This window comes from Oculina patagonica, chromosome 2 (assembly GCF_052425735.1).
Source record: "Oculina patagonica isolate OP01 chromosome 2, crgOcupat, whole genome shotgun sequence".
NCBI classification, from domain to species: domain Eukaryota; kingdom Metazoa; phylum Cnidaria; class Anthozoa; order Scleractinia; family Oculinidae; genus Oculina; species Oculina patagonica.
In genome coordinates this window covers 20,315,247-20,339,672 of record NC_135759.1, presented here as the reverse complement: position 1 = coordinate 20,339,672, position 24,426 = coordinate 20,315,247, and the positions used below count along the sequence as shown (strand labels likewise).

Genomic DNA, 24,426 nt, shown 5'->3' with positions numbered 1-24,426 from the left:
ATTGCGAGGAATTTTCATTAATTACCTTCCAGATTGAAAGAACTTTCACATGACCAGTAATTTATTAATTTTGGACAAGGGTATTGCCATCAATCATACACAATTCTGGTCACAAATTTTGCCTTTTAAAAGATTCCTTCGTAAAGTTTTTGAAGACTTGATAATTAAAACATTTTCAGAGTTGACTTTGCTTGGTAACCAATAGTTACGAAAGGCTAATTACTATAACGGTTTAATTTCAACATGCAGTGCCACCTTAAAATATTCTAATGACATTTCTCAAAGCAGAGCAGTCTTGAGCGACCACAATTTGAAAGCTTTCAAAAAACAAGTAAGCAAAAATCAATCGCTATTCAGCAAATATTAAAGCATGAAGAAAGGCGAAAAAATTAATTTCATCAAGAAATCTTTTTGAGTGATTTGATTAAATCCGTGAAATGATACTGGACAATTAGATACTAAATTTATTCAGTTTCGTTTTAAAAACTACATTCTGACTACAAATTTTATTCACTGATTTTTGTGAAATAACTGTAGTGATCGCTCAAGAATACAATACCTCTGAAAACATTTAAAAAACAAAAGCTCTAAAAACCTTTCCGATAAATATGGTAGATTTTTTATTGACCGCTCATGAATTTTTTTGCGCTTCAATGTGCCTCGAATCCAAATAATGTCTCGGCCGAGAAAAATATATTTTAGTTTGGCCTGCAATTTTATCGCCCACCCAAGTCTTATGTACCGAACTGCCATTTCTTATCGGAAAGGTTTCAGTGCAACTTAATTCCTCAATGCAGTTCTTATCTTTGTGTTATTCACTCCAGCTTGGCACTTTTCCATGCTTACATTCTTCCAATCATCGTGTCTTTCTGGCATTGCTTTCTTCAGCACTTTTCTTCCCTGAAAATAGAAGAGATAAACAGGATATTAGAACATAGTTCTTAGTAGTGAAATGTTACGGTAAATGCGCGTCGATAAAACAAAGGTTTATAAAGGAACATTTTCATGAAATAGCTAACAACGGTATGGAAAAGCGGTTCATGAAAATTAATTTATGGCTCCTCCTTACTAAAGCCATGAGGCGTTTTACCAGAACTTCGACACGAAACGTAAGCCGACATCAGTAAGCGCACGTGTTCGAATTTGGAATAGATTTTTGGGAACAATTTTTGCTCTAAATTGATGTAAATGCTAAGAAATAGAAACTTACCATATATTAGAACGGTGCAGAACTGCTTGCCCCGACTGCCTTCGATATTCCTTCTTTAAAGTTTCTTCTCGTGAAGAAGGGAGCGCTTCACATCTTACCCCGTCCGCGAACTTCTCTGACTGACAAACAATCACCTCGGATCTGCGTGGTCATGAATATGGAAAATAATATTGGACCAATGGTTAGCGAACAAATCACATAGCGACAACGCCTCTCCATGCTTGCGCTTTTTTGTGCTACATTTTTGCATAAGCATTGTCATGGAAATAGCCCAAAGGCAACAATTCAAAAATGCTTCAAAATATTGATGCGCTCTTTTGTAGTTCATCGCGTTTCTTGTCAGTCTTGGGCAAAAAAATGTAGAGATTAAAAATAAATAACGGTTTGAACGCTGGACAAAATGGCAACGGCGTTGATTAAGATATAAATGCGTGGTATGGCATGAAATTTTGATCATTGATTGCGCGTCCGTAATCTCTTTAATTCTTGCTTCATTTTTGATATTACATGCCGTCTGCTTTTCTCAAAAAGGATAACATATTTTACCTCATTTTTATTCAGCCTTCACAGAGGTAACAAGTCCGCAAACGCATGGGGAACTCACGAAAAATAAAGTTAACGGGGAACGCACAAGCACGGGGAAAGCACGCAGAACACAGGGGAACTCACAGGAAACACACGGAGACCGCACAAGGAACGTACGGGGAACTCACCGGGAACGCACGGATTGGACGGAAAAACAAAAACCGCAAACGGTGGAGAATGTATGGGGAAACGCAGGAATTTCACGGTCAAACCGCGAATACAGGAACCGGATCACACAGGAGAGAACACACGGAAATTACTTACATTGCCGTAGTTCTTAATTTTTTCGTACCATCTCAGTCTATATAAATCGGATAACCCATGCATTACATGTATTAAAAAAAGCAGTAAAAAGCTCCTAAAAAAAAGGTTTATTTTATGAAGAGTACTCTCACTGACTGTAGATTCGATCCGGTTAAAAGTCATTTATGCAATCTTATCTCCATGTCCCATGCATTGCAAATGTTCGAGCCAAGAGCGAAAACTGGTCACGAAGCAGTGAGAGTAAAAAGCATTGGTTTGAAACATCATTTGTCGCTGCTAGACGATTTGTAGTCACATTCGCAGCCGTTTTTTTGGGATGTCACGCAACGCTTAGGGGGAAGTTGCGTGACATTCCAAAAATCGGCCGCAAAGGAGACTAGATGATTTGGGGCTTTTTTAAGCGCAGAGCCCAACAAACAATGGGTATTGCTTTCCAAATTTGCGATCATCAGCTGATATGCTCAGGGAGCACTTTCTATCCCCAGGTAGTATTGGAAAAGCGACAAAATTGAGACTTCCCCCACGGGGATGGTTACTTGAAATATACAAACATGAAGTTTCATAGACGCGCATTTTAACTGATCATGAATTTAAGCAAATTACTTACAAATTGGAAGCTCTTGGTCTTTTTTGTCTCCTTACCCGAGGTATACGAGGCTCTAACGGTTAAATAGATTTGCTTTCACTCAGTGGATTTAGAAAGATAACATTGAATCCGCTTAGCATCCGGGCCTCCTAGCTCAGCTAAAGCTTGGTTACGTACGTCCACAGACCAGTAACGAATGGTAGCGAAGCTCTCTCCTCCGCAGAGGTTCCTTTAGTGGGGGAAAGCATAAAACACGCGGGGAGGAAGGCGAAAAGCACGAAAAATGAGAAATAGGTTGGCGCGGGGGACGACGGGAAGGGGGCACCGCGCGTTTTCGTTTCAATTCTCTCCAGCCTCCGCGCGCTTACTTTTCACCTCTCCTCGTTCCTCTCCCCATTTCCCAGCCCGTACGAAACACGAAAGAGACCTCTGTGGAGGAGAGAGGTAGCGACGGCAAAATTTGAATGTAAATATATGAAATATCATATATTAAAACTGCCTGTAGACCCGTAGGCCTGGGCGTACAAATTTTTCGGCCTACTCATATTTTTAAAATAAACAATAGAAAAAAAAAATTGATGCACTTAAAAAACGAAATAGAAAGCAATTTTTGACAAATCTTAGCATCATACATGTCCCAACTCCCCTTCCTTTCCTGCTGAGATCAAGGCTCATCTAGCAAGTTTAAACTGTTGAGCCCTCTGGGTTAGCCAGGGGACAGACAAACGCACACGAACGAGCAATGTTATAATTTAGCAGCTGTCGAAATACAAACAGAATCACCAAAACGTCGGAAGGAGAAAGACTTTCATAGGGTCTTAATGTAAAAACCTTCCCCGGTGGAGCTCCCCGCACCAACCTCTCAAAGCCCGGTTGGCCAGGCCTACAGCTCTGCAAAAAGCTGGCTATGCCCCTGTAGTCCTCCAGCCAACGATCAATCAATAAATCAGACAACCAATCCATTAATCCATTTTTTTTATTTATTTACCAACCATAATTAACATAATTAACTGGTTTTGAAATTGCCGAGCGTGCGTCCTACTAAATAGCTACAAGTAGTACAAGCATAATTATTACTACTACCATTACTGCATGCATCAAATAATGTTGCTTTTTAATTCCCTTATCGTTTAAACTTGCTTTTTAATTCCGTTTTCGTTAGAAAATAAAAAAGCTTCCGTTCATAGTTTCCTGAACCCAGTACCTAAGGTCCATCAGGTCAGCGTACACTGCATATCGTCGACCTTTGCGAGCTCAGCCTATGCCCCAGCTCACCGCGCCCATCAGATACCACTTGTCATAAATGCCAAATTCAATCGATTGAATTAGTGAAATATCAAGGCGTTAAGCTAATGAAATGCTGTATCATTTAATTTGTGTCCACTTCTGGATTAATAAGGGGCTTAATTAATTATTTGATTCCAGGAGTTTGTTCAAGCCCTATGTTACTACGAAATGATTTTTATTCATTATTTTTGACAGCTATATATGTAGACATTATTTTTAAGGCATATTAAACCTTTAATAATTATTTAAGGGGTTTATTTTCAAATACAGCTTGGAGACCCGGCGTTTATTCGGGACCCGGCGTTTAATCGAGAAAATACGGTATATTTTTTTTCTCGCACAGTTCTGCTCAAAGAACTTTCGCGCTCTGGTTTATAGTGTATAACGTAATTTTGTGTTTTTTTTTTTTTTCTGGCTGTTTTAGTCCGTGAATGGGAACATAAACGCGTAAGCATTATTCCTTACCAGCATATATCTCTAACCTTTAACAAAAGGTAACATATGCTGTATTTTATTAATTGTTATTAATTTGACTTTGAGGTGGTTTATCTTACTTGCGCTATGTGGATTTTGCGGGCAATAATAGCTAGAGAAAATATAATCATATTTTTCTAAATACTTTGCGATTAACGATATATAACTTTAAGTTGTTAGTTTAAGTTCGTCGGTATTTTATTGGTCGTAGCATTCTTGGGTGTTTTCCAGTTTCCATTTACTTCCGTAAAATTTCAACGACGTTTTCCTAAAAGAGAGAGAAGTTTAGAGAATAACGTACACAAAATCAAATAACACGCGTACGCTACTACTTAAATAATCGATCAGTTGGACAAATGATAATAAAAAAGGTGAAAACCTGTGAAATTCTTATGATTTTACCAATAAAAAAGGAATCAAATGATCAATAAAATGGTAATTGGACCACTTTGAGCTAAATTTTCGGGGAAGTTAAAAGCTTCAAGTCTTTCAGGCTCGCGGTTTGCAAGCGAGGTTCGTATTATTGGAACTTATCCTGAATATGAAAAAGGACAAATGATCAAGAAGGCACCGTGTGTCTACAATAGAACCAACCTTGACGTTTGAAAACATGGCGTAACCAAGCAGGACAAGCTGTAAGAAGAAGAAGAAGAAAAGAAAAATAATCACTGATTTGAAGTACTTCAAAATATAATCAAGCGGGCAATTAACGAGTCCAGAATTTTGTAATAACAGCAACCATTTTTACCTTATTTTCTTTTAAAGGCATTTAAAAAAATGGCAAGATTAATAAAGACATAAGAGGACATATGCACAAATTTCAAACAAAAATGAAAATTCTTGGCAAGAGCCCTGTAATGGATTTCGCTCATTCTCTTACCATGGGTAGGCCTTAATATAAAATAAATCACAGTATACTTTGTTTGGCTAAATATCGATTTGTTTTCGAGAAAATCGATAATTCTAAAATCCAGCAAAATTGACGCTTTCGGAGCTCAAAATTTATGCCGAGTTTGTTAGCTTCGCGTCGAAAAATAAAGCACTCTGGAAGAAAAATACCTATTTAATATCGAAGAATAACATCAAATTAGTACGTCGAAAGCAATTTCTGCTCTTAAAGTCCTTTTATTTACAAAATATAATTAAGTTTATTCGACACACTTTTGATTTAATTCAAAATAGGTCAAACTTATCGCTTTATTTAAGTATGAGCGAAGCGAAATAAATGGCCGAAAATTTGGTATTAGACAGATAAATGATTGTTCTTTTCGATACTAAAAGGATTTCCTGGAGAAATGATTTAGTGCGATGCTTTCAGATCTCAAAGTTGCTTAAAATTCGTTAATTTAACCGACCGTGACATTGTTGATCTTATCAACATTATGTAAACATTCCACGCAAAGGTTAATTTTCCCCATGTGAACTTCAACTGAGTAAAATAAAAACATAGACTTGCTTACCGTGGTGTTCGCTGATACATTGTAAATCCTGTTTTCCTCATTTACGACAAAACCTAAGCCCTCGGCGAAGCTGTTATCCAATTTTCTTGACGCGCCATTTGTAACTGATTTCCACGTCTTGAAGTGACAGTTCTTTTCCATGCATTCTTGAAAACAGTCCTGAGTCTTAACTGATCAGTGTAAACAGGAATACGAAGTACTTTGCTTTAAATCAACTTAAAGCTTAGCAGCAGTGGTAGATAAATCGATACGGCCGGCGAATCTTCGTTTCGAAAACCGCCATTTGAGATTTGTCGGCCCTTTGTCCTGCGGTATGCAGATAATTAATTCACACTTGAGTAACTTCCGGCACATGAAATCGACAACCACCGTGACCAGATAGCACCCTCCTTTTCGAAATATTGGTCGAGGCACTATTTTTATCATTTTAACATAAGCTCTCAATGAAGAACTTTTGGGCTGAGAGAGTTGTTAAATGGTTGTTAAATGGTTGCATGAAAGCGCTTTTAACTTCCGGGTCGAAAGTTCTTCTGTTGCGTTGCTTCGCTTTGCTGCATATTTTTTATCCAGTTCTTACCCTTGTTCAAATTCTTGATTAGGCTAAGGCAAAACAGTTGTAGAGTCAACTCTCCCTTATTGAAGATCTCTATAAGACGGACACCTGGTGTTAATCCTGTCCTTGCCGTTTTTTCAGTCATTTTTTTACTCTAACCAGCTAGGCTACGTTTACACGGGACCGGACCGGAGCCGTTCCGAACTGGACCGGACCGGATCGGCCTCTGTTTACACGGAAGCGTTTGGCACCGATCCATGTGTTTACACAGGACGGTTCTGGAACCGGTCCGGAACGGTTCCATAACTTGACCTGCAAAATAGCAGGTCCAGTTTTGGTTCCGTCCCGCACCGGTTCCAGAACGGCCCCGTGTAAACAGAAGGCCTATCCTATCCGTGTAATTAGAAGGCATATCCTATCCGAAAATCGGACCGAAACGTTCCGGACAGTAGCAGTGGTTGATAAATCGATTCGGCCGGCAAATCTTCTTTTCGAAAACTGAGATTTGTCGGCCCTTTGTCATGCGGTGTGCAGATAATGTATTTCACACTTGCGTAACTTCCGGCACATGAAATCGACAACCGCCGTGACCAGATCCCAGATGGGACCCTGCGTTTTGGTATAGTATTGGTTGAGGCACCATATTATTGCTATATTAATATAAGCTCTAAATGAAAAACTTTTGGGCCGAACATGTAATTAAGTTTCACTTTAGGTAGCTACCGTTTGTGAAAGTTGCTAAATAGTTGCATGACAGCGCTTTTAACTCCCGGGTCTAAGGTTCTTCTGTTGCGTTGCTTCGCTTTATAGTTTTTTTTTGTTCTTACCTTTGTCCAAGTTCTTGATTAGGTCAAGGCAAAACAGGTGAAAGCAAAATCTAAGATGTTATCGTTGGATCCGTCTTCCGTGAATGTTAAAAAATATGACCATGTATATATTCTGTTGGGGTCCGGCGTAAACAAGGGAAGGTGCCCCCCCGCCAGAGCTTGCGGGGAGGGACAAGCGCCTCGCCGTCAGGGAACCCAAATGTTTTAAAAATATCATAGTCATTATATAAATATTTTGTTTTTAAACCTGTTTTCCGGTGTGTTTTTGAGTTGATTTGGAAGCTATTAGGGGAAAACGGTTTAAGTTTCAAATATTATCCGCAGTCTATTCCTTCATAAATAAGACGGTTATAATTATAATACGACTCAAGTTTCCAAACAACAAGAGATATAAAGTAATAACTTTATAATCACCTTAATTCTCAATTCAATAGGCGAACTTTATTAGGAAGGAGTTGTCGAAGCTGGGGTATTCCCCAAAAACGGCTCTGTGCCGTCCAATGAGGTCGTGGTTTTGGGTTCCCGATCTAGAACGGGATTTTCAATATCAGACGATATCTAGAACGAGATATGGTATTTTGAACACACAAAAGTTCCAAAATATCAGCAGCCAAAACGGGGTGACTTGTTTCTAGAACGCGGTATCTTTTGAATGCAATTTCTTTCTAACTGAATACCAGAGGCCCTTCCAATTACGCTGGTAAAAAGGGAATGTTATGCTTCTAACAATGCTTGTTTTTTGTCCGATATAATGCTCAACTGTAATTATGCTCATTTTTTTTAATAATGCTACTTTGGTATAAATGCTTTGTTGTACTTTGCAGAAATAAATACAAAATATGGCATCACGTCAGAAGTCCATAACAAACTTCTGATTACGTGTACTTTTCTTCACCTAGCTTAATCTAATGAAGTGAAAAGCACCCTTTCCTTAATTTTTACACCAATAATTTTTTATACAGTCATAAATGTTCAGCGTTTTATTATAAATTGTTTACCGTGACTGGTATTACAACTGCATATACATGATATATGGTCCCTTTTTTCCCCACCCCTTCCCCACCTTTCCTTCCCGCTTTTATTTCGCCCAATCCTCCACAGGAGAAAGAAGGAGAGCTTGTTTACAGGCTAGACTACACAGCGGAATATATATTTTTAACTGACATTCACGGGAGACGGATCCAACGACGCCATCTAAGGCTTTGTGTACAGCCAACTCTCTCTGAAACGGGTACCTTCGGGACCGGCTCCAACTCAGTTCGTCTAAAAGAGATCTCCGTCTTATAGGGATTTTAACGTCGTTTCAAATTTTCCACTGAAGAAGGGACAAGAATTTGAACAAGGGTAAGAACTGGATAAAAAATATGAAACAAAGCGAAGCAACGCAACAGAAGAACTTTCCACCCGGATTTCATGCAACCATTTAACAACTCTCTCGAACGGTGGCTAACTGAAGTGAAACTTTATTACAAGTTCAGCCCAAAAGTTCTTCATTGAGAGCTTATGTTAAAATGATAAAAATAGTGCCTCGACCAATATTTCGAAAAGGAGGGTGCTATCTGGTCACGGTGGTTGTCGATTTCATGTGCCGGAAGTTACTCAAGTGTGAATTAATTATCTGCATACCGCAGGACAAAGGGCCGACAAATCTCAAATGGCGGTTTTCGAAACGAAGATTCGCCGGCCGTATCGATTTATCTACCACTGCTGCTAAGCTTTAAGTTGATTTAAAGCAAAGTACTTCGTATTCCTGTTTACACTGATCAGTTAAGACTCAGGACTGTTTTCAAGAATGCATGGAAAAGAACTGTCACTTCAAGACGTGGAAATCAGTTACAAATGGCGCGTCAAGAAAATTGGATAACAGCTTCGCCGAGGGCTTAGGTTTTGTCGTAAATGAGGAAAACAGGATTTACAATGTATCAGCGAACACCACGGTAAGCAAGTCTATGTTTTTATTTTACTCAGTTGAAGTTCACATGGGGAAAATTAACCTTTGCGTGGAATGTTTACATAATGTTGATAAGATCAACAATGTCACGGTCGGTTAAATTAACGAATTTTTAGCAACTTTGAGATCTGAAAGCATCGCACTAAATCATTTCTCCAGGAAATCCTTTTAGTATCGAAAAGAACAATCATTTATCTGTCTAACACCAAATTTTCGGCCATTTATTTCGCTTCGCTCATACTTAAATAAAGCGATAAGTTTGACCTATTTTGAATTAAATCAAAAGTGTGTCGAATAAACTTAATTATATTTTGTAAATAAAAGGACTTTAAGAGCAGAAATTGCTTTCGACGTACTAATTTGATGTTATTCTTCGATATTAAATAGGTACTTTTCTTCCAGAGTGCTTTATTTTTCGACGCGAAGCTAACAAACTCGGCATAAATTTTGAGCTCCGAAAGCGTCAATTTTGCTGGATTTTAGAATTATCGATTTTCTCGAAAACAAATCGATATTTAGCCAAACAAAGTATACTGTGATTTATTTTATATTAAGGCCTACCCATGGTAAGAGTATGAGCGAAATCCATTTAAGGACTCTTACCGACATATGTTTGACCGTAGGAAACCTGTGCTCATAACATTTGATGTCATTGTCCAGGACGTACTCTTTAATTTCTATATCAAGCTATATCACTGTTTTATAGCAGCAACAATTACCATCGTAAGTATCTGTCAGACTGTACATTTGTGGTCAAAGTAGCTCATTCCACAAACTGATTTCGTTGCGGTCTTTTTCTCAATACCAAAATGGCAAAGAAAATTCCCTTTTTGAAAACTACTAAAATGTCCGATCTGTTCACGTGCGTTTCATGAGAATTAAGTTGGGTGAGATGTTGCTAGTGCTTTTGTAACCATTTTGATGAATTCCTAATGGTTACTCCATTATAGCTATGGCGCTCGACACCCATTTTAAACGTGTTATTTCTCCCATATTAAAAGACCTTTTTTACCAAACCTACTTTTCCTTTCAATTTTTCCCAAACTTGGAACCAGGCTTTTGACGTCTTTTCCTGAATTCAGTCCATTCATCAATGCCCTCTTTAAAGCAGAGGGGAAAAGGCCCGGATTTGAACGTATGATTCGCAAGATGTGGTGCTTCTTTGTCGGGCACTTGCTGCAAGGATCTGCGTCACTATCCTTCCTGCACAGTACAGAGATGAAAACGATTACTTGAGATGGATTGAATTTAAATTTCGAATTGATCTTCCCTCCGATGTGTTTTGGTGACAATATTCAGTTTTTATAAAGGTCGGGACACACTAGGCGACAAGCCGCTGCAAGATGGGCTATTCTCTTATAAAAGCTGACTTCGATCTTCAGTTCGTTATGGAAAATACTCCATTAGATATCTTGGTCCTTACCTTTGGTCCAGACTACGCGCAATTGACAAAAATAGACTGGTGATCGGTAGTTTTAGAAGAATATAAGAGACAAAGACCTCACTGCTCTCATTGAGGATGCGTGTTTAAATTGTTTAGATTTAATTTGTTTTGACCAGCATATTGTGCAACGAGTTGCATGATCAGGATTGTCATGAAACTTCCTAGTACAGAACTTGAGAGCTCTGAGGCTTATTTGCTGAAGTTAAGGAGAAATCTGTCATCGTGTTTTAAATTTATGGACATTTGTGGTGAAAACTGGATTTTGAAAATATGTTCAAATCTCAAAAGATTTTATTCCGACGAAAAAACGAATGCCATTTTCCGTAAATTCGAACATTGTTCATTCAGGACACAAAACTTTGAATTTGAAGAAATCGGTGAAATATTCCTGCCAAAAAGCGCGATTCAAAAATGCAACCATCACGTAAATAAATAGGTTCGGGCCACCATAACCATGTGGACGTTCTTTATCTATTGGCACTGATTTTAATTTTCAAATCTATATGCTTTTTCAGTTTTAGGTATTTTTTTAGTCCAGTCACTTGACTTGTCAAATATGGACATGATTTGAAACTCTTGAAGTACTCTTCAATGAAAACAAGTTGTGCATAAAGCTTCTCCGTAGGAGGTTGAGTTTCCAAAGAAATTACGGTCAGAAACCTCTCTTCGCAACAAACAGATAGTTAAAAAGGAACCCTCTATTAAGTTCTGGACAAAATATTTCTCCCTTACGGAAAGTATACGATTTGATTGCATCACAATTAAGAGGAAATGCAGGACTATTTTTCGTCAAACACGGAATTATGTTTACTTGTAAATATATTTCCTCCGTTATTTAAATCCCACTTATGCTTAATTGATCTGTTTTCCAACTGCTTTTAGTTTGTCAACAAATGAATGCAAGGATTTCATTTTCACAAATTTTTGTTAAACATTCAACATTAAGCTGCGCCACTTACATCAAAAGACAGATTAAGGCAAAAAAAAAAACTTACAAAAGCCCATAGTGGTGGAAAATGCCTTTGCCCCAAGAACACCATTGTTTCCATTTATCGCATTGCCTTTTTCTTTCTTGTTTTGCTCTGACTCGCTGTCTTATCGCGTCGCTGATTAAGGCGATCAGACCAATCCCAATAACAACCAAAGCCCCTATGCCAGAAGCTGCTGCTGCAGCAGTTGCAACACCAAAGGTGGCAGCAAAGGAGGCTATACCTGAAAAAAAAAAAAAAAAAAAAAAAAAAGTGTTTATCAATCGTATCATATCGTAGTAATTTCTCTTCTCCTATTGAGGCGCACGACCGTACTAGACTGAAACCAGAATTCAAACTGTGTCGAATAAGTTTTTTTCTTAAAAACCTACTCTAAGAAGTGAAAGAGACAAAAACCCTCAGCAGGAAAATGCGGCTGCACACAAATTGGAGCTGCATGAGACAGATTCTATTATCCATTGGATAACATGCAGAAACAAACTTTATGATGATAGTCATAAGGTTTTATGATAGTAGTAAACCGCTTTAGTTACTATATTACATTTACAGTGGTCTCCTCACTCAGAATGCTTGTCTGTTTTTGAACCCAAAACAAAATGGCGTAGGTTTACAATGCATACGAAAGACGTTTTATACGAAATATTTGCAGTTCAGACTGCGATGTCTATTCAGTCAAAAATCAAGAAGAACATTCCACAGTAAAATTTTTGAGACTGAAAATTCCAGAGCCACCTTAAAGCAAGTAAAGAACAACCTCAGGTGACAATAAACCGTGATTTTTTAACCACTTACCAAAAGCTGCTCCGATGGCAGCAGAACCCAAGAACAAAAAGTCGTCTGCTATTTTCCAATTATCCCTGGTGTCTGCTTTAAAGTCCTCAACCAGGTCATACACGCTTATAGCAAAGAAAATGCCGTCAGCAACAACCCCAAAAGCAGTAAAAACGCGTCCTATTGTTTTGGACTCTGCCATACGAGCCAGCCTGCTTGCGTGTCTCTCCATGTTAGTTAGATCCACACTAACTTCTGTTGCAAGCTCTTGTTCAATTGTATAAAATTCATCGGCGGACCTAAAGCCGTAGAATCTCGTGGTAGGTTTGGGCGGCGCAAAAAATCTTTCTTTTATGATTTTCATTAAGTCGATGGTTGCCGAGATGGTGCCGTAAACGGATCCTATGCCACCAATAGTTGTTGCTACAACAGTCGCGATAGCTCTCGGGTTACCTTGACGAGTGTCACTGTTTGCATCGGAGAGTTCTTTAATTACGCTGTACATGGCACCGGCCGTTCCCAGCACGTTGAACGTATGCGACAAACCAGCGACAAAACGAGGACTACTGCGTATTTTGCGACTGAGGTAATCGTTTGACTGTTTGAGGAGAACAGGGTCTGCGGTTTTCAGCTCCGCTCTAAAGTTGTCGCGTATTCGATTTATTTTATATGTCATCCTATTTATCTTATAATATGCATTCCAATTTCTTTCCCATGCATCTAGGTTCAGTATTGGCTGTTTCCGAAGGTAGTTCAAAATCCTCCCTCTTGAACGATGCAGTCGTTTCGCTATGTTAATATCTTTAATGTCCTCTAAATTGTTTTGAACGAAAATATCCAGGAAGTCCGTCTTGAACTTGCGAGCGCGTTCGTCAACTCGGGCCAAGACGTCGAGCTTTCTCATGTCAAGGAAATTACTATAGACTCCAAGCTGCGTGCTTGTTATGGGATAAAGAATGGCATTGAGTAATTCCTTCATGGATTCTTCGAATGTAACTTTCACGTTTTCGGGTACATTCGGCCCTTCATATATTGACGCAATCGCGGCACTTAAAGCTTCTCTTTGTTTTTCCTCGTCAAGAGACTCTAGTATTGACCAAGGCTGTTGAAAAACAATAAATTTATTTAGTTAATGCTAGTCTCTGCTAGTTAATGCTAGAATCCTTGTAATTATTTATGGATATTTCTTTGCTCAGTTTTACGTAATTAAGTCCAAAGATCGTACAAGACACAAACGATATTGTGGCCTATTGTGTGTGAAATAAAGAAAAAGTAATGGGTTCCAGATACCGCTGTCTGTAGGTCTGCAAAGTGAGAATTTACTACTTTAATTTCGTTCATAGAAATAAATTAATTAAGTTATTAAAAAAAGAAAAAGAAAAACAGGAAAAAAATCTCGTTACGCCGATTTTCGTTCCGCCTTTCCGCCTTTCCGCATTCCACAGTTACACCGATTACTAACAACCTAAAAACAAAACCAATCAAACTTCGCTTGTTCACGTTTTCCACGCTTCGCACCGGTTACATGTACTTGCTTCTTGTTTTTATAGGTTTCCTGTTGAATATTTGTATCGTTTCATCTGTAATTGACATAAGTGATTACTTTCGATCGGGTTTTACGGCGCTTAATTGAGAACCGGTGTGTGACTTTGATACACTGAAACCTTGATTATTTAAGTAGTGAATTAGAGTGATTTTATTGAACTACCTATATAGTAATGAAGACATGCACACTACCTAACAATTCGACTAAAATAAGTGTTTAACAAACCTGTGCAGTGATTTCTTTTGCCGTGAGTGCGCTCATGATGTCTTCTCTGACTGCTATTCCCAAGTCTGGTCGAATAAAGTCTAATACTTTCAGATGAGAATCCAGAATAGGCTGTATATACGATTTGTCTTTGGTCAGTAGTTCTTCTAAGAATTCTTTACTTCTAAGTCTTGTGGCTATTAAGACAGGTATTCCACCATATGCCGAATACCTAGCGGAAGCTTCGCGAAGAAAGTTCGGTGCCACTTGTTCACGAATCTTGTACAGTTCGTTGTTCATCCACTTGGACCGCAAGGCCTGAGAGAGTTTATCTTTAATTTTTTGTATTTGGACTTTATCCTCCCAAAATGTTGTGTTAGATAAGGACACGCACGCTTCCAAATCCGCAAGTTCTTGCCAACTGTGTGTATCAAGTGGTGGCCTATTGGTAGGACTTGCAGGTGGTGGCTTGGGAATGTGTTCGTTAATCTTGCGCATGAGCGATTCGTGTATTTGCTCGCCAATCTTATTCACTATAGCAACGTCAAAATGTACAGAAAGGAATGGCTTAAACAATCCCTCTCCAAAACTGCCAGGACCAACAGCGTTAGTGATTACCTCTGTCAATGATGCAACCGAGTTAGGGGCTATATTTTTCACCGTATCATCGTTAAACTGAAAGAGGGTGGAAATTGCAGCACACATCCCAGTTACCTTGAAAGGCGGAGGAATCAGCCAAATGAATGAAGTTGGAGGATTTGGATATTCGAGGGTTTCAAGACCACCAATTCGAGCAAGATTTTTGAACTCCCCTGAAGATGAGGAATCTGATGGTGGAGTATATGCAATACTGTAAAATAATCCTGAAGTCATCCTTCGTTGGGCATAGCTTCCCTCTTGATAAACAGTGCTGAAAAGAACTTCCAGTTTAGCCTTTTGATCGTGTGGAAATGCGACAAGAGGAAAGGATCCCCCATTTCCTCTGAATATAAGTTTTATCAAAGCTGGGTTTCCGTTGTTTGATACTATAATTGGTGCTACGGTTGTTTTAGCAAACTGAAGAAGACCACCTCTTACTCCTGCTTGTTGTGAAGGAGCTGCAAGTGAGATGCCTTCGCCAAAATGAAGAAGGGAGTACTTGTTGCCTTGATAAACATTTCTTGGTGAATTTGAAGATGAGCCAGATGTCACTGGTATTGGACGAACTGGTGAAGGTTCCATGGGAATCACGAGACGCCAAGGGCCAAACCAAGATCCAAACCTAACTTTGGCACTCTCGATCTCTCTATCTGTTGGAAGAGCAAGAATGTGTTGGTACTGACCAGGTTCAAACTGCTCTGTTTTTGGCCAAAGTAAAATGCAGGCATCTGGGCCAATTTCACCAGGCACAACTGAATATCCGCCATTTTTCGGATCACAGGACTTTGTTTTAAATATCCAAAAGTTTAGTTGCTCAGCACGTTGGTCTGCTTGCAGGGTTTTGCAACTGAGTTTCACGTAACTCCAGCCGTTCTCGTTTTCAGGATTGTTATCTGGAGTTTGAATGTTAATTCTCTCTCCACTCTGGATGGCAACACCACTATTTATCGTGCTGATTCTAAATAAGAACCAAAACCAGTCATTGTCAGGCATGTTACTGCTGATGGGATTTGTTGCCACGAGACTTGTAGGGTTAGTGTCTCTTTCCTCTATGATGTAGCTACTTGACACGGCGCCATTTTCTGGGCGAAGTCGTCGTAAAAATGGCTTTAAAGATGCGTCAGTTTCCTTTTTGAGATATGCGTAATACGTAGCACCATTATTCACTACCTCAGGGCCAACAGTTTGTGTCGCCAGTTCGTTTACTGAGATCGATGGTAAACCGTTAGAATTAAGTGTTACGTCAAGAAAAAGAATAGAAGCACTCGAGGTTGTACCGGCCGTAAGTAAGAGGTGGTTATTTACAATCTTAGCAGAAAGTCGCGTATCTAAACTGCCGATGCCTTTCACAAGTAAAGAACCTGTGCTCCCAGTTTGAGTTGTAGCTGTTATTCGATCTTGTTCGTCCACATCAAAAACGTTCCATTTAATGCGTAGGGCTCCGGGAGATTGTTCTTCCGCGAAACATTCCATGACCATCAAGCGATCTCGGCCGTCGTCCACGGCTGCTGCTAAACAACCTTTTTTTGACTGGCTTGATGTTATAATTCTTTGATTACCAGAAAGAGGTGTAATGGTTCTTTTATCAGCACTGAGTGAAAATTTCTTTGCTTCCACATGGCCATCCCCTGTCCCGCGTATAATGTAGATCTTCTGACCTCGAACAACAGCCTCCACTGGAAAGCCAGTCAATGGGGGATCATAATCCTCTAGAACCTCTAAATTGGATACAGATTGTGAATTTGAAATGACGTAGTGAATCACGTTTATCTTGTCTGACTGTTGTAAGGACCAGAACCCAACACTACCAGTAGCAGCTGGATTTGCTTGCTGAATGCTTCTATCGATTTGTCCCTTGGTTCGTTCCGTACTAAATAGTTGAATATTGCTTATTTGGCCATTAAACCTTATGGGTTGCCTTGTATCGACATGGTTTTCGCCAAAAATCAGTGTTCCCTCATTTGAAGCAGGCAGGACTGTCATACCTCCCCATGTGGTTTTTTGACAGGCGGTTTCTCCATTCACTTTTATCTTGAGTGAGCTTCCGACAGTCCCAGTCACTGCTATATGCTGAAATACCAAGGCTCTCACTTTGTGCGTTTCGTCCGATACATCTGTTGTGCAGGTCAAAGGCGTTCCGCTTGTTGGAGTCGCAGAGAACGTGAGAGAGCCATCTAACTTCAAGTTTAAACTGATGGAGCCAGACGATGGAGATGACTTAAAATACAAAGCCATGGGAGTCGAGTCAACAGGCATACGCCGTGGCCTTATCCAGAATTCAATAGAAAAGCCAGGTGAACTGGTTGAACCCATTGTGCTCATGTCTGAATAGTGAGGAATTTCGATTTTGTCAACAATACCATCCAGATCAGCAACTCCGATAAGATCGTTATCTTGGTCCATCACTGCCCCAGACTTCTTAAGCGTCGCATCACGGCGTCGTTGGGAACTCAAAGGACCCAGCTGCTCTGACGTCATGTGTACATATCCTCCAAACTTTAAGAGAGCGCCCTTTTGAACTTTATCAGCTGTAGAAGAATACTTGGTATTTGGTGCGATGTGGTGAAGAGCAGTGAAGAAGGAGATTTTAGTTGACTGTCCACCGGTGCTAAGATCAACAACCGAGATTGCAGGCTCGTGGGTCTCTTTAACCTTTGAATAATAAAGGGTAGTGGTCAAATTTATGGAATCATTTTATCGATTTAACTTTATTTAAAAGAAGAAAATATTGGAAAAGGAACGAATTGATACTTGCAAATGATACAATATTAATTTTAGTCCTCGAGTTTCTTTTTCCTTATTTCCACTAATTTACTCAGTTTTCACTTGCTTATGTTTGTACTTTTCTATTTTACTTTTCTTTTTCTTCTTGAACATTAACCGTATCATTCTCAGAATAGCAGTGATTCGCTTAGAATAGCTGGGATACCTGCGAGCCGCTAAGAATCTGTAAGAAATCTTTGAAATAAAGTTACTGTTGAGTTTACTGTTTTACTGTTTTCATTACCATTTTTTTCTGAAAAATCAGTTAAAACTTGCCTGTTTTGGTGTGGACGGTGGGGGCCCATAACTCACTGTGTTTCCTAAAACAAATTTGAAAAATAATTATAGATTAATCGTAAATTAATCATAGATTTTTATCGTTGATTTTTCACGCCCGCCGTTCGCGCAAGCGTTCCGGCTTTGCGTTTGCTTCTATTCCGTGACTGTATATAAGGCATGTTTTCCACAGAGTGATCTACAATGTGCTGGTGTGTGGACACTCAAGCACTACATATCGGTAGGAGCTATTTCGGGTTGGAAAGCTTTGGAAAGTTGCAAACTATAACATTTTGAAATTGTGCTGCGTGATCTGTATTAGAAATCCCTATAGTAGTATTCCTTGGAAGCTCGATTTGAAGTATGTGCATGTTTGTTAAAATACTCAAGTGTACAAATTAACGGGATGGTGTATATGACTTTATACCATGCCATAGAAAATACAGTCAATCAAAATACAGGAAAGCCGTTGTATATTCGACGGTATTCAACCCAATCGTCCCATCCTGCGCTGCGATCTTATTCTCGATGGAATTTAGTAAGCGTATTTTCTAAGGCTCGTGTGTATAACGAGAAAATACAAGTGACTCGTGGGATATTCCTTAGTACACCACTCGAAAGCGCTGCATAAATAGTATGTATTTTGTAACACAGCCAAAATATTACTAAGTAGCATCGTACATATTTTTTTTGCGAGCTTAAGTTGGCCATATTTGACAAAGTTCAAACTTTGCACATGCCATCATAAGCTTACCATCAGGCATGCCAGCAATATATAAAGAATGAGCGAGCTGACGGTAATCGATAGTTTAAAGTTATTCATACTGATCTATTCTTACCAGAAGTCTTGCACGTAAAGGCTCTTCTGTCGAATGGCGTGTCACTGCCGACCCTTTGCTTTCTACAAGCCACATCTATCCATGTTCCATCTGGTTTCATTGCAACACAGTCTTCATCTATTGTATGCTGGTTTGGTTCTCCATCCGCCCAAGGCCTAAAATCTCCGAAGGGGGACCTATCCATCCATTTAAATGAATTCGTTCGAATATTGTGGTCAGTTAGTCCTATCCATTGCTCTTCATCACCCGAGGAGAGGGACTTTATAAAGTTGTTTTCCTGCTGACTGTGAATTGAAGTCAAGTGAACAGTTTCTCCATGTTCTCGACAAACACCCTCGGCTGAAAACCAGGAATTCGCGGCTGATTTTTCTCGGTAGTAGTAGTAATGGCCGTTCCAGTAAGTCCAATCGCCTTAAATATAGAAAAAAGGTCTTCAAAGGAGAACAGTATTGTCAATACAATTCCGCGACGGTCTTTAAAACAGTGACATAACAATCGCACTGACGTAAAGTAGAAGTTTGGCTATTTTGTGGTTCAAATGTATTTTTTAAATGAATTTTTTTAAACCAGTATGATTTTTATTTGTCATTATCATAATTTAAAAACAATGGAAAATAAAATCAAACTGGTTTAAAATATTTCAAACCAACGATAAAGTTAAACCACAAAAGCTATAAAAGGGATTTCACCTCCCAGTTTTCACACCATTCGGGTGCGAAAGCTAAATTTCGTCTTTTGAAGTCATGGTACATTATACATTCAAGCTATCAGCTAACTGTACATGCTTCAAAATTGTATAAAACAAAATAAAAATTTTGATATAACTTGCTTATGTAAGCTGTATAGTCTGATCTGTGCAAAAATGAAACGCATTATCTAGCTATCGTGCAAAAAGCGCACGTTTTTTGTATTGCTGGTTTTCACTGTCACACAATCAAAAAATAAATTCGAAACCATTCAACTACAGAAGCTATGAATTTCAAATATTATAGACGATAAATAGATAAACAATTTCTCCAAGTTTCAGGTCTGTGCGGTGTACCGTTTGCGAGTTATTTGCCGAACTTTTCCATGCAAATTTATAAAGCTTAGTATGGAGATGCCATATCTGTGTCCTTCTGAGTTACACAAATATGGCCGCCGTGATGTCAGAGAAACCAGCTGGAACTCAATTCTGTTTACAACAGCGGCAATCTTTGGTTCATGAGCTAGTACAGTTCCACATAAACACCACTTATTATATCTGAAATGTTCAATCTGCTGAAAACGGAAAGGAAAGGCCTTTTTTCAAACTGAAACAGCTTTGTCACGGCACTCAGCTTGATGTCACATACGACGGAGAATTCAAATATTCAAAATGCTCTGTTTAAAAAACGAATGACACTATCGATCTGGAAATTTGCAAAAAGATATATTTTTAGTTTATCTTACGTCTAATGACAACGAAAAATTAGTAGGACTAGTGAATTTTGTTTTTTAGAATTTTATGACGTAACATGAAAACCAAGAATTTATTTAGTTCCTTTTTTACAGACTGATGGTTAATTGACAACTGAGAATGAAAATGGCCAAGCGAATTATAATAGGGACTTCTTGTTGAATCCATTTATTTTCCTGGTGAGTAGTGGCCGTCTCTAATTTTTTACAATAATTCAAGGTTTCTTTTTACTGTGAACTATGAAATGAAAATATTCTACTTTACCTGCACTGGGTAACTTTTCTCCTCCTGGTGCTGAAACAATAAGAAAAAAGTTTATTCAGGAGTTTCGTTAGTGTAGGCCTTCCGGCAATAAAATTTATGCCACAATTTCAAATAAATTCACTCTCCTGTAAATATGTAGAAATTAACGAAGCTCTTGTTACTTGCGTACTATAATGATCTTTAGTTTTTGCTAGCGCTTTTCACCAGAAAATTCTACTGGTGTTTTATATCTTGTAATTGTTCTTAAAAGACCAAGGTGAAGCTTTAATCTAAATTCCGACTATCATTAGAAGAAAAAACGTAAATAATGAATGTCGTCAAAGCCATCTCTCCACAATGGCCAGAAGTTTCGTCCCGACGGTGTGACAACCAATACACCACTCTTATGAAATATCCATACAAATACATTAATGATAAATTTTCATGTACTGTAAAGGAAAATCATGGAAAATATCACAAAGCTTCGCATACCCGCTTTTTTCGCTTTACAGGTAAGTGACTGAGTCAGGCTTGGCCCTCCCTCGCGAAGAAAATCGGCCCACTTGTATACATTCCCCTCATAGCGATCATTTGACTCGCAAGATTTTGACATCTCCTGGATTAGTCTTCCAGATAGCACGCTATCCCATACGTTGACATTTGTTAACATTCCTTGGAGGGACTGGGAGGATTCAAAGCCACCACCGATCGAGTCTTGGTCTTGTCCCAGCACCAAAGAGCCACCTTGTCTTATCGTGTGACCTTTCTTGAAGTTGTTTCCTTCTTCTTTCAAGTCGCCATCTTTGTAGAATTTCCATGATCCTGAACCCCTTTCCCACGATACACAGATGTGGTGCCATGCACCGTCATTAGCTGCTACTGATGTTCCGCTATAGAAGGAAGTTGTAAACATCAGTCTAAGTAACTTGTTTAACGACTTCACCAAAACCGTGTTAGTTATATTCAATTTTAGCACACATATATATACCGGTATTGATTATTTTAGTCGTTCTTTCAAAGTGCTCCAGTATGCGTTATTTTTTTATTCGCCCAATCTGTAGTTCCAAAAGGCAAAAAATCAGGGTGGAATTTATTTTGAATGTACTATACGGAAAATGCTTTACGCTTTCCTAAAAATTTCAGCCTCAAATAGAACTTTTGAATTTCAAATACACATAACCAGACCTGAACAGTCTATGTTTCTCGAAGTCAGAAACATACACAACATGAAAAAGACTAGTTACCTTTTTGTGCCACCGATGAGCACGTGGAAATTTCCGTCGTATTCGATGAGCAGCTCGTTATCAGTGCCTGACACAGCGTAACTTAAAGGGGTTCCACGATTATTGCTTGAGCTCATCCACAGACAAACGGTGAACGCGGTTAAACTGCGTGGCATTTCGGCCATTTTGACAACGTCAGTGACTCCTTTTTCCGGGAAGTGTAAGGCATGGTCTAAAGTGATGAAAATGAAGAAGAAATATGTCAGTTTTATTAGAGTTCGCAATCAATTCTTCATTCTCGTCCCCGCTGCCCGCGATTCTTTTGGTCGACACCATGAATCACTTGATTCTTGCCGCTGACTAACAGCATCGCAGCCTGTGGAAACTCGAATGAAATTTTATGCAACAACCTTCAGATCCATCATTTTAGCCGGCTGTTATATCATTATTGGCAATGTTCTCCCACTAAGTGACATAAATACCCAGAAGGTTTCAAAACGTCTTGTTCCTGAGCCTTGATACCGCTTCCCCCTGTTCTTTTGTTTCTACTATTCTACATACAAGACATCGACACCGAAGTTCCTGGTTCATTTTTAAGAAGAATATCCTATGTACCTCCTTTTGATATATCACTACGCATTTTCCGAGATAAAAACCACGTGAGTTTGAACTTTTTTTTAAAGAGGTACAATTTAATCATCCCAGATGAAGTCCGCGTATATAGTTGTCAGGAGTAGTTCTATTCCCTATGGTTACCCCCTGTTTTTTATTCCCCAAAATGATCCGAGACTTCTGATAAACTCAAACAAAACTGAGAATGAAAAGAGAAAGGAATGAAGTTTCACGGAACCTTACTCAAATACTGTCACGCATACATTGAGTTGACTTGTACTGCGCAAACTGTATTAAGCCACCACCTACCTAGACTTTTAAAAGGTTCACAGGGAGATGGTTTAACAAGCATTGCCCCGCCGTGGAGGAGGAAATCGGGCCATTTGTATACATTCCCCTCATTTTGCTTATCTAGAGGACAGGATTGTGACATCTCCTTGATTCGTGCAGCAGCAAGCGTTTGATCCCATACGTTGACAACTGATAGCATTCCTTGGAAGGATTGGGCGGATTCAAAGCCACCACCGACCGAGTCTTGGTCCTGTCCCAGCACCAAAGTTCCACCTTGTCTTATCGTGTGACCTCTCTTGAAGTTTGTGCCTTCGTCCTTCAGGTCACCATCTTTGTAGAATTTCAATGATCCCGAACTGCTTGCCCAAGAAACACATATGTGGTGCCATGCGCCATCGTTAGCTGTTACTGCAATGTCCCTGCCAAAATGCGATACCATAATAAAATTTATCAGACATTCAACTGTAGTGGTTTACGACAATCGAACGCGGAATTCACTTTAGAGTTTCACGGTTGAGACTTTTGATAAACGTTTCAAACTTGTAATATGCCCTTGCTCGAAATCGGATAATGCAAGAATAATAGGAAAAAAGGACGCCTTGCTCCGAAGGTGTTTTCTCTGGGTTCTCTGGTTCTCCTTCCTCCTGAAAAACAAACATTTTTCAAATTCCAGTTTGACCGGGTTAGATGACCCCCATGAAAACCAGCAAGAGCTGATGTGTCTTCCTCTTTAAATATAGTAAATTGTTTTACTTTATCTTTAATTAAGTAATTTTAACATAAATGAACTGGTACACTAATGATAGATTGCAAATGTACACGCTGTGAATTAACGTGTATTATCTTATGCCTCTTCTTAAAAGAGAACGTTGTGAAAAAAAATGGCAGCTCATTAACTAGCTAGGTAGTTCTTATATATAATCATCACCTCTTTGTACCACCGATATGCACGTCAAAATAACTGTTGTATTCAATTAGCAGCTCGTTATCAGTGCCTGAAACAGCGTAACTAAAAGGAGTTCCACGAGTAATACTTGAGCTCATCCACAGACACACGGTGAACGCCGACAAACTGCGCGGCAGGTTGGTGATTTTGACAACGTCAGTTACTCCTTTTTCCGGAAAACTGAAAGCGTAGTCTAACGTGCAAAAAAAAAAACAAAACAAAGGCGTAGATCAATTTCAATAGCTTTTAATCTTTACTTATGCTAGTTATTTTAGTTTCGACATGATCTAAGGATCTCGATTGCCAGAACTTCGTGCTTTCGTGCAGAATAATTAACTTGTGGATCTTTGCGCTTGAAAGAAGCCGAATCGGTCCCAAGAAATAAAAATCAACTGAAAATTGTTTTTTTCTTTGAACTTGCGGATTTGGCTAGGTAGTTCGGCCTCGTAGAGAACTCATGTCCTTTTGTCTTTTTACCTGTCACTTTGCAAATCTGTAAGTAAACAACTAACCAACTATCTATCAAAATAAATAAAGAAAGAAAGAAAGAGAGAGAGAGGGGGAGAGAGGAAAAAAGAAGAAAGAAAAAACGAACAAACGAACAAAACAAACAAACAAGCAATAAATAAGAAAGTAAATTGATAAATAAATAAATATAGTATCCAGAGGAGCTAATGGAGCGCTAAAGTTAAACCGCGTTTTCGTCGATACTTTGCTGGAAACTAAAACTAGAAAAAGGGAAATGTTCAAGCCATTCAAAACAAAACAGTCAAAACAAAACAATACTACCCACCTGTGCCCAAGGGTTCACAGGAAGATGGTTGAGTGAGTGTTGCTCCTCCTGCGCGAATGAAATCAAGCCATGTGTATACTTTTCCTTCATTTCCTTCATCCCAAAGACATAACGTTGCCATATCTTCAATAACTGAAGAAGCAAGCACGTTATCCCATACATTGACATTTGATAGCATCCCTTGGAAGGATTGACTGACTTCAAAACCACCA

The 24,426-nt window shown here is 39.0% G+C and overlaps 1 protein-coding gene and 1 long non-coding RNA gene across 2 annotated transcripts in view; both read right to left on the bottom strand.

The window, feature by feature from the left end:
- Nucleotides 1-3,603: 3,603 nt before the first annotated feature.
- On the bottom strand, nucleotides 3,604-24,421 carry LOC144643433 (uncharacterized). Its single transcript, XM_078502687.1, has 14 exons — nucleotides 24,215-24,421; nucleotides 23,404-23,614; nucleotides 22,494-22,894; nucleotides 21,594-21,804; nucleotides 20,842-21,239; nucleotides 20,371-20,400; nucleotides 18,669-19,079; nucleotides 17,830-17,873; nucleotides 14,173-17,442; nucleotides 12,423-13,503; nucleotides 11,637-11,853; nucleotides 10,219-10,400; nucleotides 5,001-5,039; nucleotides 3,604-4,674 (listed from the first exon to the last, which is right to left on the bottom strand). Exons 1-14 carry the CDS (start codon nucleotides 24,390-24,392, stop codon nucleotides 4,661-4,663), a joined length of 6,687 nt encoding a protein of 2,228 aa, XP_078358813.1. The 5' UTR covers nucleotides 24,393-24,421; the 3' UTR covers nucleotides 3,604-4,660.
- The window catches only part of LOC144643447 (uncharacterized), a 72,756-nt gene continuing 51,933 nt past the window's right edge, over nucleotides 3,604-24,426 (bottom strand). The window contains exon 2 of the long non-coding RNA XR_013568910.1: nucleotides 3,604-4,085. This is a non-coding gene — a long non-coding RNA (uncharacterized LOC144643447). The remainder of the gene's footprint in view (nucleotides 4,086-24,426) is intronic.

What these genes read in the sequence shown, in the direction of transcription:
- LOC144643433 (XM_078502687.1), bottom strand. Translation starts at nt 24,392, where the DNA reads ATGCTATCAAATGTCAATGTATGGGATAACGTGCTTGCTTCTTCAGTT. An exon ending in TGAACCTTTTAAAAGTCTAG is followed by an intron (nt 21,805 to 22,493) that starts GTAGGTGGTGGC and finishes TCATCACTTTAG; the next exon opens with ACCATGCCTTACACTTCCCG. An exon ending in CTTTACGTGCAAGACTTCTG is followed by an intron (nt 17,874 to 18,668) that starts GTAAGAATAGAT and finishes AATTTGTTTTAG; the next exon opens with GAAACACAGTGAGTTATGGG.